General features: G+C 41.8%; 2 protein-coding genes across 2 annotated transcripts in view; one reads left to right on the forward strand and one right to left on the reverse strand.

The window, feature by feature from the left end:
* The window catches only part of ATG4A (autophagy related 4A cysteine peptidase), a 56,435-nt gene extending 53,194 nt beyond the window's left edge, over window positions 1-3,241 (reverse strand). Inside the window, exons 1-2 of the mRNA XM_028089727.2 lie at window positions 3,023-3,241; window positions 545-841 (exon numbers count right to left, since the gene is read on the reverse strand). Of these exons, the coding sequence (XP_027945528.1) occupies window positions 545-797 (253 nt within the window). The 5' untranslated portion in view covers window positions 798-841; window positions 3,023-3,241. The remainder of the gene's footprint in view (window positions 1-544; window positions 842-3,022) is intronic.
* Window positions 790-12,861, forward strand: PSMD10 (proteasome 26S subunit, non-ATPase 10). The gene is made up of 5 exons (XM_028089730.2): window positions 790-968; window positions 3,167-3,265; window positions 4,150-4,296; window positions 4,391-4,557; window positions 6,781-12,861. The coding sequence occupies exons 1-5, from the start codon at window positions 855-857 to the stop codon at window positions 6,932-6,934; spliced, it is 681 nt and encodes a 226-aa protein (XP_027945531.1). The 5' UTR covers window positions 790-854; the 3' UTR covers window positions 6,935-12,861.
* The last annotated feature ends 14 nt before the right edge of the window (window positions 12,862-12,875 follow it).

A 12,875-nucleotide genomic window follows, 5' to 3' on the forward strand; every position in this document is an offset into this window, starting at 1 on the left:
TAGAAACGCTATTAGCTTAATATTTCTAGCAAAGCCTCGATGTCATCGTTATTATCATGACATTAAAGGGCCAACACCATACCACAGTATCAAGATGACTCTCATCAAGTTGTGATGTCACCAGGCCATGGACTCACCGAGGTCAATTAGATATCAAGTGGCTCCTATGGCCTCACACCCTGCCTTTGGCATCACCCTGGCACATCACCTTACTACGGAGTAATGCTATCACTGCTGTGACAGAATTCTGCCCTGATGCCACTCCGCCGAGATGTCAGAATAATTAACCCCTACTTGTTTCCACTCCTTTGGCGGCGGCAGGGAGGGGGAGGGTAGCCGCCGCCACCCGCACGAGCCCAGGAGGTAGTCCTCAGCTCCTACTGTTGTCCCTTCCGCCTGCCACTGCAGGTCAGGGCCCCCGTGGGACAGGATCCTCAGGCTCCCATAACTCTCTTGCCAGGACCCCGCACCCGTTTCTCGCGGCCGACTCAATGGCCCAACAGCGACCACCCACCCCGGTTCCACACGAAGCCGCTCCCCGTACCTGACTCCATTCTCCAGCTGTCATCCTGGGCCAATTCCACCGGCCACTTGACTACGGCGGCCGCAAGGGACCCTGGGACCTGTAGTTCCGCGCTGCTAGGGGCAGAGTCGGAGAGAGCAGCAAAGGCGCCTCCCCGCCCAGAACCGCGCTCAAACTGCAACTCCCAGAGGCTCCCCGGGGTGGGAAAGAAGCAAAGGAACGAGGAAGACCAGTGATTGGTGGAACTCAGTCGGCTCTTTTGATTGGCAGTCATAGCTGGCGACGTGAGGCGGTCGTGGGTCGCGCTTCACGGTGATCCTGGGAAAGAGACATGGAGGGGTGTGTGTCTAACCTAATGGTCTGCAACCTGGCCTACAGCGGGAAGCTGGAGGAGTTGAAGGAGAGGATCCTGGCCGATAAATCCCTGGCTACTAGGACTGACCAGGTAAAGCAGCGCTGGGGCCTCTCCGCAGGCGGCGGCATCGACGAGGCCTAAGGTGGCTGCCTGGCCGGGCCCAAGGGAGGCCGGTTCCGTAAGGGCCAGATCCCCGCCCCCGCCGCCCCATCCTTAGCCGGGGTCACCTCAGGACTCGGAATTGGGCGGCGGGAGCTAGCCCCGCAAACCTCAAATATTTGGGGGAGGAGGGGCGGTACTTAGCTCGCTGAATTTTGGGTATTTCTAGAACGTTTACCGCGTTTCTCAGAAATGCCCAATCTTTGAGCTACCCGTGGAGGAAAGCTTTTTTATTTTTTTTAATGGGTTTCTTTACTTCTTACTCGTCGTTTTATTCCATGAAACACGTGTAACCGAACGCCAATTCTGTGCCAGGCAGTTTGCTAGGAGCTGGGGATACAGTCGAGTGGAAGAAGCAGACGTCAATAAAGTAACCCCAAATCATACGTCCGGTAACAAATTGTGGTGACTACCCTGGAGAGAAGTTTACGTGGTGCTTTCAGAACACAGAATGGCAGGACCTGATTTAATCTCCCTTAGAAGAGCGAATGTTGTGATAATTGAAAAGGTTTTGCAAAGGAGGGAAGGTTGGTTAGATCTTGAAGGATGAGTGGGATTTTCCTGGGGCAGTGAACGGGCATTCCTAGGCAGAGGCAGAACAAAAGTGAATGGACTTTCGGAAGCTTTCTGCTCAAAGGGCCCTCATGCTTTCACCCCGAGTTTCTAGAAAGATTCACGGTGACCTCAGCAAGCCAACAAATATGTATAGATTGCATTCTTTATGACAGGTACCATGCTAAGCACTAAGCAATACAGTGTCAGGGATTTACAAATCTCCATTTTGTGTCTTTGGGAAGAGTAGAAGTCAGGAGACTGACTTCTGGGGCTTTTCTTTATGGCTCAACCTGCAAATGGCTTTACCTTTACCTAATTTACCTTCATGATGGTCTGATAGTATTTAATACTTGAAATTTAAGTTAATGTCAAATTAAGATTTAATAATCTATTCTTCATTGAGTCAATGGAATAAAAAAGAGGGAAGCTATTCCAGGTCAAGTGACTTTAAGAACCAACAGTCAAATGCAAATTATGGGCCTTGTCTGGAGCCTGATTCAAACAAGCTAACTATTAAAAAACATTTGGGGGACAGCTGGGGAAATCTGAATACCAACTTTTAGATGTTATCAAGGAGTTAGTGTTAATTATGGTAGGTGTGATAATGGCCTCATAGCTCTGTTGGACAGCATCCTTATTCTTTAGATACTGAAATATTTAGGGATGAAAAATCATGATATTTAGGATTTGTTTTTAAAAACCTCATCGAGGAAATGAAGTGAGGCAAATATGGCAAAATATTAAATCTAGGTAATAGACATATGGGTTTCTATTATAGTCTCTCTATTTTTATGTGTTTGAATTCTTTTGTAATAAAGTTTAAAATACCACTTTCTTTTCCATAGAGCTAAGAAATACAGCTGTCACTGCAAAAAAAAGAAATTCCCTTTGAGAAACACAACTAACTCCTGGCTTATTAACTTTTTAAAGTAATGTTGCTCTCTCATTTTGTGTGTGGTATGCTTTTTAAATGAATCTGTAGATAATCTCAACTAGTTTTATGAACATTTCTTGCCCATAAAGTTCGTTCATTCTTTCCAGAGCATCTAGAAATTTCAACGTCAGATGGGTTTATGGCCCAGTTTCACCATTTACTAGCTGTGTGACCTTGGACAAGTTGTTTAGCCTGAGGAGTCTTAGTTTCCTTATCTGGAAAATGGGGATGATGTCCACTGTGCAGGATCATGGAGATTAAATGAAACAATGACTGCAAAACTCCCAGCAGAGTGCCTGGCATAACAGTACATAAATAACGTCATAGTAAATAGCCGAAGGTGTATTTCTGCCAAAGCAGTGAAATCAGTTTCGTGCTCAACTGCTTTCGAGGCCGGATTCTGCCCAGAATTACATTCATCAATGGGTTCTCCCCCATGTTACTGAAACCTTGGTCTCTCTTACAACAGTAAGTAATGTGGTGTAAGTTTACCTACCAGAGGATCCTGTGCTCTCCATTTCTTGTTCCCAAACTATAGGCTTGCTGGCCCCAGTATTACTCTTTTTCGGCATTCTTTCCTTCCTTCTTCTGTTTCTCTTCAAGAATGTCGACCGTCTTGCTTCTCTTGTTTCCCATGCAGGACAGCAGAACTGCGTTGCACTGGGCGTGCTCAGCCGGACATACAGAAATTGTGGAATTCTTGCTGCAACTTGGAGTGCCAGTGAATGATAAAGATGATGTGAGTCCTAGGCAGAGTTGATAAAGGCCCGGTTATCTTTAGACTCCAGACTGGTGTTTACTGAGGACTGAGTATCACGCTCACAAACGAAATTGTAACCTTTATGACTAGGCAGTTAGTTATGGCAGGGCCTTGGTGACCTCACACAGGTCTAGTGGGTGCATTATTTTAGAATGTTGGTTCTGCCACTCGTACCCCATAATTTAAGGTTAACATGCAGATTAAGGCTACAAGACCACAAATCCTTTTTATTATGTTGGAAGGCTTTTTTTGTGTGTGAGCATTGCTTGAATACTCAGGGCCTGGGTATCCTTTTATTGTTGTTACACAGAGATTTATTGTAATGGTATTGGTTATATTAAGATAAAACTTGGTGAAGAATAAGGATGGAAATGTTTTGTAGGCAAAGATGCCTTTTCAAGGATGCTCACTGAAGGAATATTTATAATAGCAAAGAAATAAAAATTCAGTGTAGGATTGGTTGAATACAGTAGGCATAGCCATATTAATAAAATAATATGCAACCAATAAAGTCAAGAATCCAGAGAAGGGCGTAGGAAATTCTCACAACAAGACAAGAAGTGGACATTGTGGGAAATGCAACTCACAGAACTTTATGTCCTATAATCCCAACTGGAAAACACATTAGAATTACTCCTGTATCATTATTTCTGTGTTACGGGATTATGGGTGGTTTGGCATCCCTCCTGTATACATCTACTTTCCAAATGTTCTGCAGTGTTAAATGAGGGGAAAAGAAGGTTATTTTTTTTTAAATCATTCACACACAGCTCTTTGTAAACCCTACCTACATGTCAGCATTAATCCCTGTGCCTTCCCCACCCCCCACCCCCCGTTTTTTGTACCGCCTATCTCTTTCATAGGCAGGTTGGTCTCCTCTTCATATTGCTGCTTCTGCTGGCCGGGATGAGATCGTAAAAGCCCTTCTGGGTAAAGGTGCTCAAGTGAATGCCGTCAACCAAAATGGCTGTACCCCCCTACATTACGCAGCCTCCAAAAACAGGCACGAGGTAGGCTCCCGTTCCTTGGCTGCCCCTCTTGAGTTCTGAACCTGTACATGAACACAACTAGACGTCTGCATTGTTTTCTTCCCCGGGGTTCCAGATCGCTGTCATGTTACTGGAAGGCGGGGCTAATCCAGATGCTAAGGACCATTATGAGGCCACAGCAATGCACCGGGCGGCAGCCAAGGGTAACTTGAAGATGATTCATATCCTTCTGTACTACAAAGCATCCACAAATATCCAAGACACTGAGGGTAACACTCCTCTGTAAGTGACAAGTAGCGGTCATTTGTGCTCTCCTTGACATTAGCCTGCTTGCACTAATTCTCACACGTCGTTTCTTTTTTTTCTGCTTATAATCATAATACATGTGTATGACAAAAAATTTGGAAGCACACAAAAGTGTAAGGATAAAAGTTAAAATTGCCTCTGTACTTTTCATATATTTCCTCCCATTCTTTTGTATGCAAATATGCATATTTAAAGGAGTTTTTTTGCAAAATTGGGATCATGCTATGTATGTAATTATATCCTATTCCTTTAACCTCATAGTATATTGTGAGCATTTTCCAATGTTCCTAAATATTTTTTTATTAAATGTTTTTAAAACATTTTTTGCATGGCTGTATACAATTCCATTTTATGGATGTGCCAGGATTTAATCATTCCTCTGACTGTATTGTTTAAGCTTTTTTGAGTTTTCCATGAATATAAATCATGCTACACTGACCAAGTTTGTACAAAAATCTTTGGCCATATTGTTGATTATTACCTTAGTATAGACTCCCAGAAGTGGGACTGCTGAGTCAACGAATACACACATTTTGAGACTATTGCTATATATCGCCACAGTGCTTCCAGAGGAGTTGTATCACTGGCCCCGCCTGACAGCAGGTTTGAGAGTGCCTGTTACCTCACTAACACGGAAAATAGCCTTCTGTTATATCAGACGTATTTCAAGTTGTCGTTTGCATTTTTTTTATTATCAGCGAAGTGAAACATCTTTTAATGCCTCCAACTGATTAGATTTCTGCTCTAAATTAGAACCTTTTGTGTGTCCCTTTCTCTGCTTTCGGGGAATTAATTTATTTTTTGTGATTTTTTTTTTTCAAGTGCCCTTGACTTGACGTGCTAAAAATACTAACTTGCTGTGTTAGTCGAAACTTTTTTTTCCCCAGTTTGTCTTTTCATGTTCATTATTTTTTCTAAAGAACAGAAGTTTTTCAGCTTCTAAGTAGTCAGACCTATTAATCTTCCCTCATGACTGGAAAGTCCTTTCTCACCCTGAAATTAGTTAAATATTTACCTGTATTTTATTGTAGGCTTTAAAAAAAAAAAAAGCAAACAAAGACATTGCATTGGTTTTGGTTGAGAGTTCCTGTTCTTCATGTAACTCAGATCCATCTGGAATTGATTCATGCCCATCACCTGAGGCCATCCTCTGCCTTGGTATTTTTTTCTACGGTACATGGCTACTTTTCTTCCTTAGTGAGTGGTGACTCTTTTGAACCAGAAATTCTGAGTCTCCTTTTTAGTCTAAAGTGAGATTCAGTCTTTTTCAAGTATTGTTTTCCTAACTCTTCGTTTTAAAAATCTTTTCTTTAGTCCCGAGTGACTCTGTTTAGAAAGACTTGCCCATGTGCTAGCCCTTTTCTCCATAAACAAGTAAGAAACCTAGGAGACAGGCGGGACAGGGTCCCGGGAAGAGCCTAGGATTTGGGGATAGCTAGATGCTGTTTACTCAGTTCAAACTCAGCCACTTAACCGACTATATTAAACACGTACATTAAGTAACTTGGAGAAGTAACTTAACCTTCCTGAGCCTTAATTTCTGCACCTGTGATATGAGGATAATAATTCCTTCCTCACTAGACTGTTGTGAGGCTTAGATAACATGACAGGTAAAGTGCTTGATACCCTGCCTGATAAACCATAAGTGCCCGCTGAGGTTTCCCCCTCAGTCACCGCCCAGCCCTGTCAACATAGGTAAGGACTTCGACCTCAGCCACAATTTCAGCTGTAAAGTGGGGATAATTACCACCATGTTAACTTACAAGGTGGATGTAAGGATCAAAGGAGATAACAACACCTTTTGAACTGCTTTTCCAAAATTCCAACCACACCAATTGCTGTTAGCAGATTATGAGCTGGGGCTTTTCTAAATTGTAGCCCCGAAGTATTGGGTGCCTTTGGGGCAGACTACTCTGATCTCCATAAAATATGGAAGCTGTTCTTAGGCTGGCATTTAGATCCCTTCTTCGATGGTCATGTGTCCAGAATTACGATACGTGATCTGGTACCATAAGGCTGTTCCACGGAATTTTAGCTTTACGAGTAGTCTTTCCCACGCAAATCGGTCTTTCCTTTCCTGACTAAATATTCTAATATTATACCACCTAGTAATAGGCAGTTCAGACCACCTATCAGGAAATTCTCATCGTTACATAGAATTGGTAGGGAGTAATCACTCTTTGTGGTCCTCAATTTCAGACACTTAGCCTGTGACGAGGAGAGAGTGGAAGAAGCGAAACTGCTGGTGTCCCAAGGAGCAAGCATTTACATTGAGAATAAAGAAGAAAAGACACCCCTGCAAGTGGCCAGAGGTGGTTTGGGTTTAATACTCAAGAGAATGGTGGAAGGTTAAGCAGCTTGGATGTATTCTTCCTGTGTATGTTTCTGTGGTTGTCCCCGGTATCCTGGAAACTCATGTCCTTGTGCACAATCCATCGTCCACGAACAATGAAGTGTTTTCGTCTTCAAAGTCTTAGAAACGTGTCGAATATTGTTCCTGCTGAGGTCTTTGTCATAAGCTTATAACTAGCTTGCCAGGCATTGAATAACTGTTGAGATTGTTCTACTCTTGTTGTATATTATGCCGTACCGAATTTGGGTTAATTTTGAGTTAGTGGGTTCTGTGGCTTTGGTGCATCTTTAGCACCCTCCCCTCTGAGGCACAACAACCCCAATAGCACCAGGCTGTTTGTCACGTGTTTCTAAGTAGGTTCTTGAATGTTCCACTGTCCAGTTGAAACACATCCTAACTTGTCTCTCAAGCTCACTCAGAGGCCTATACCGAAAATTTCTGTTTTTTCAACAATACGTTTCGATCTTTTTGTTTTGGGAGGAATACGTATATATTTTAAAGGACCAAATTTTCAGTTGGAGGCCATGCTATCCAAGTTCAGAATTCCTAAACACTAAAATAATGAAAAATAAGAGCCTGTGTACCCATGTGTCTTTTTAATGAGCTCTTTCCCTCCAAAATAAAATGTATTGTTTTTAAAACAGAAGTTTTAAAGTACCTACATTAAGTCATCCTGTATTGGGAAGAAATGTCAAACTTGTTAATGTGATATGTAACAAAAATGTATTTTGATTTGTATTTCAGAAACAAAAAATAAAATGTTGCGAGAATCTCCCAGTTTCCCTTTCAAATCGGTTAGACACCCCATGTAGTAAGCCTTAAAATCCTTCATAAAGACATTTCTCAGTTTTGCTAGCTCTAACGTCAATAAAATTAGCGAAGCTTGAGCTGCAGCTAAAATCTTTAAAAATAGTAATCTTCTGAATTGCTAATTAAATGTGAGCAAAGAAAATAAGTGTAACCTTGATCTCAATTTAGGGAAACAACGTAAATGATTGCTATTGTCATAAAATCTAATGAACTCCAAGTGACTCTTCAAATTATTTTTTTAATTTGAATCTCATGCTGCAAATATTGCTTAAAATAAGTGATCCTAGTGAGCCCACAAACTTGCATTAATTGTGGGTCAGAGACTTAATCGCCAGTAGCTGAAATGAGTTCTGTAAACACGAATGGTGTCCTGTCGTTGATAATGTAAAACCTTTACATAAATATTTTGAGTGCCGATCTTTACAAATGTTAATCAGGGAAGCATCTTCTTATGCAACTAAACGTTTGTTTATTGAATGCCAGGGATAGAATTGATGACAGGGGAAATAATTTCTTTCCAGTGGTTTTTAGCAGTGAACAGAGTAAAGTCGTATCTCATCTAATCGGGCCTGTTAGGTCTGAAGGCATTTACTCTTCATAAAGTAAGACATTTCATAAACTCAGACATTTCTTGTCTGAGGTAATCGGCTTTTTGGGTGTGAAAGAAAACTGATCTTAGTTCTTTAATAAGAAACAGATGAAACCGAGCCTCAGTTAATTTGTAGGCTACTGGCATTTTATAAATATCAACTATATATTATAAGGATATTAATGGCCCTGGATACTGATCAGATTGTTATCTGTTCATATAGGAAACCCAGTAGAGATGAAGGTGATTCAAGGTCAGCAGGTTTTATAGTTGCTTCCAAATGACCTCAAGAAAGATGAGAATTTCAGTTGTAAAGCTTAACTGAATATAAGCTGAAAGATGTAGGTAAATAGGAACAGTGGGGAAAAAAAGTGTAAGTATCTCTTGGAGGGAATCCACAGTTTGAGGGAGTTTCTGTGATACTCAGGGTAAATCAGCGTCTTACTTCATAATCTTTGACTTAGCAGTTTAACTGAATGACCCCTGTGTTCTGATTTCCCCATTTCTTAACTGTGTCAGCTACAGTGAGGTCATGACATGGCTCTGTCTGCTGCTCTTTCCATACCGTGTCACGCTGTCGAGCCCCCAGGTCAGTCTGCCGGCAAGTGTGATACGGTGTGGGGGCTCTTTACTTTGGGTTCTATGGCTCCAGCGTCACAGTTCTGACTGCCTGAAATTGCAGACATCTGTATGTCTATTTTTCCGGGAAAAGCGTTCTTTCTGTAGCTTTTACCAGATTCTCAGAGGGATCTGTGACTCCCCAAAAGGTTAAGAATCTCTGGTCAAGAGAAAAAAAGAGTATTGAACCAATTAGCAGGGGATGTGGTTTTTACAACAGTATAGTTCTACCACACTATATAGTTTACAAACATTTATAATCCATTCTCCACTGCAGCCTTTAAGAAGGCAAAAAATCGTCTCCCATGTTACAGTTGAGAAAATACCCAGAGCCAGAGGAATGGAGCTTTCCTGGATCCTGGGCCATTTTCTGTCTGCCTCTAGTCAAAAACTGGACCAAATGGAAAGTACTGTGGCATTTTGATAATTACCTGGTAGTTGTAGCATCTTCGCCCCCCCTCCCCCAACCTGCTTTTCTTTACTTTGGTGGTTTGTTTTTGGTTTCCTGGAACCTTTGGTAACATCTCTAAGCCTTTGCTTTGTTTTGCCTTGTTGAAACCAAAGCTTCAAAGACAAGATTATTGACTGTTGATTGGTTTGAAGCTTTCATGAGACCCTCTGACCTGTTTTCCAGCACATAGACATTGTAAAACAATCTTTTATTACTACAACTTTGGGTTTGTTTCATTGAAATTAATTTGTTGCCGTTGAAAGAGCATTACACTGGGATCTAGTCCACTCAGTATAATGTCGGGCAGATAGATTATTTTCTCTCCTCACTCAGGGAGTCTCCTCTGGGGATTGGGTGCGGATAAATAGGAATGACCCAACTTTTTAAACGTTTACCCCTTCCTGTCTGCCTAACTAAGAAGGTAACTCTCTTATTATCTCCCCCCTCCACCCCATCAGAGTCAGGAGTGGGCCATTGTGTGTGCTATGACCCTCACGTGTGCTGCGGTTGAAAAAGGTTGAGTGCTGTTCTCCCAAAGCCCCCTCCTAGCTCTTCTAGCTTTTCTTAGTGAAAGCTCATCGAGCCCAAGTTACACAAAGGCCAGGGTAAGAGCTGCAAATATGAACTTCCCAGTGTGTATTGGGGGTAGAGGTCACCTGGTACTCTGAAGGCCACTGGAGATATCAGTGCACGTGATTTCTTAGCTATTGGTCAAGAATCACTATGTTTTAGTCCCTTTTTCTCACAGAGAAAGGAGGCCTATAATTTGGAGGCCTTCCCCTGTGCAGTACAAATTCCATCCCTCCTTGCCTGCTGTCAGTACACTACTGTTGATAACATGCAAGAAATTGTCATAGTTAGCGAGGCTGTAAGCTACTCGGGGACAAGAGGTAGCTCTAATGCTACTCATTGTGTCACCGGCCACAGTACCTGGTTCATAGCAGCCGTTCAATCCATTAATACCCAGCGGATGACTGAATAAACAGATGAATTTGAGGAGAATAAATACCTACAGCCAAAAAGCTGTTCTGTTGACTTTAGCATTTCCCAGTTGCTAAGTACAGAAACAAAGAGCTGAGGGAAGTTCCTGGAAATCTTTTTAGATAGTGAGAAGTGAATGGTTAAGAAACCTGGGATTTCATTGGGACCACCCACTTAAATTTTAACTCTCTATGGCAAAATAAACCCGGTAGTACCCTCTCTGAATGAGAATTATGCTGAAATAATTTGAAGTTTAATCAGAATGTGTGGGTAATGATCCATTCTATTACTTATTTTCTCATCTGCCTTTGCTTGGTTCCCTTGTTGGAAAGCTCTTTAACATGAGCCCACTTTCCTGCCCAAGTAAACTTTGGTGAAAATTTTGTTACGATTTCATATTTTACAGGGTCTCAGGATTTATTGCAAACAAATACATGGTGTATTATGGATATGCTAATAGAAGACTGAGGAGACCGAGATGAAACTTGCACTCACCCCGAGTGGCTTACAAGTAGGTAGCGTAGATGATAACCCACATGGTTTGATGCGAGAAGACTCCTTTTTCCAGAAGTAGCTCCCCTCGGGATTGTTCTGGTGCTTGAAATCCCACCATTTAGACTCTTTGGATTAAGGAATTCCCTGTGTTCAAGGGTCCCCTTTCAAAAGGTGAAATACTCAAAAAAGAGCTCGTTCATTATCAATCCAAATGACATCACCGGATGATAAAAGATCATGGTCACGAGACAAGAACAGGTCACACAACAACTGCTTTTTAAAATGGGACCAAGGGAGGGGGGCTGGAGGGCCCAGTCCGTTGAGTGTCCAACTCTTGATTTCGGCTCAGGTCATGAGCTCAGGGTCCTGACACTGAGCCCCACATCCAGGCTCTGTGCTCAGCGGGGAGTCTGCTTGGAGATTCTTTCCCTCTGCCCCTTCCCCCCACTCGTGTGCAATCTCTCTCTCAAATAAATAGATAAAATCTGTAAAAAATAAAGCGGTTGCAAGGGTAGAGGTAGGTCCTGAGCAATGAATTATGCCTGAGGGATGCACAGCTGAGTGGGTCACTGAGCTAGTAGGTGCATGAGAATCCTGGGTGTTTAGAAACTAAGACGCCGGATGGCCAGGAGGGGCACTGAAAGGAGAGATCCAAAGATACCGCTTCAGATTAACCTCGCCTACTTCCCAGCCTTGCCCAGCTAAGGTTTCTTCATGGGCAACATGTACTCTATATTTTTAAATCTGGACTTTCCCTTCCATTCCTGTTTGATTTCAGCTTAGCTTCCGGGCTATCGAGATCGTTTTGAGTCCTACAACATAGTAATCATTCTCCCCAGGAGGAAGGCATTCACACATTTGTTAAGTGTCCCTTCTGTGTTTTTATCCAAGTCACTAGTTCTTAATCTTGGATTCAGGGAGTCTGTAATTTACCTAAAACAGTACATGACACTTTGTGTATATAAGCGTTTTTCTTATGGAGAGGGGGCCTGAGTTTTCAACAGATTTTCAAGGTGATCCATGACCTCAAAAAAAGTTGAGAACCACTAAATCCAACTATTCATCAGTATTTTGACCAGAACAACGCTAATCAGGACAGAGTTCTGTAGGATCACCAAGAGTGACTTCCTTCCTGCTCAGTGCTGATCCATCAGAAATTTGGGGGTACAGCTATTGAGTATTATATATTAGTCTTTCTTGTGATTCGCCTCTATTATAAAAGTGGAAGAGAAAAGTGAATTCCAGCTACTTTGGTGTTCTGGTAATTGAGATTTTTACACTGCTGGTGTTTAGTTTTTAAACTTTAAATATTAGATCACTCTCAAAACCTTCATCATTTTGCTTACTGGACCCATCAGACAATGTGTATCATAATACTGTATTTAATGTGAATGGAATTATAGATGCTCCAAAAAATCCCTACAATTGGCTGAAAATCGACACATTAAAGAAAATACCTAAGTAAAAGCTTGTTATTTCTCTCCATGGCTCCAGACAAGTGTAAATGTTAAGTTCAGTCTACCTTAAAACCAATAAAGGCTCTACCTCAATTAGTGTATAGGTATGTTCTCTATATAAGGGCTTCGCAGCTTAAGAAAATGCCCTACATGAAAATCGGGATGTGATAAGTTAGAGATTCATTACTTCATTTAAAAAAGATTCACCTTGAAATCAGACACAAAACAAGGACAGACTGTATGATCGCATTTATACATAGTCCAAGAAAAGGCAAAGCTAATCTCTAATGACAGAAAGCAAATCAGTGGTTGCCTAGGGCTGGAGTGACAGTGGGATTGCACAGAGGGGCATAGGAAACACTTTGGATTGATGGAAATGCTGTATTTAAACTGTGGTGGTTTCATGGGCATATACGTCTGTCAAATCTCATCCAATGGTACACTTGAAATGGGTGTGCTTTATTGTATGTGAAGTATATGTCGATAATGTTAATAAAAGATTTACCTTAGGGTCATTCAAATACGATTTTATTGAGTATT

Source organism: Eumetopias jubatus, unplaced genomic scaffold, assembly GCF_037043125.1.
Source record: "Eumetopias jubatus isolate StellerSeaLion01/CBP00866 unplaced genomic scaffold, mEumJub1_p1.0 scaffold_11, whole genome shotgun sequence".
Classification (NCBI taxonomy): domain Eukaryota; kingdom Metazoa; phylum Chordata; class Mammalia; order Carnivora; family Otariidae; genus Eumetopias; species Eumetopias jubatus.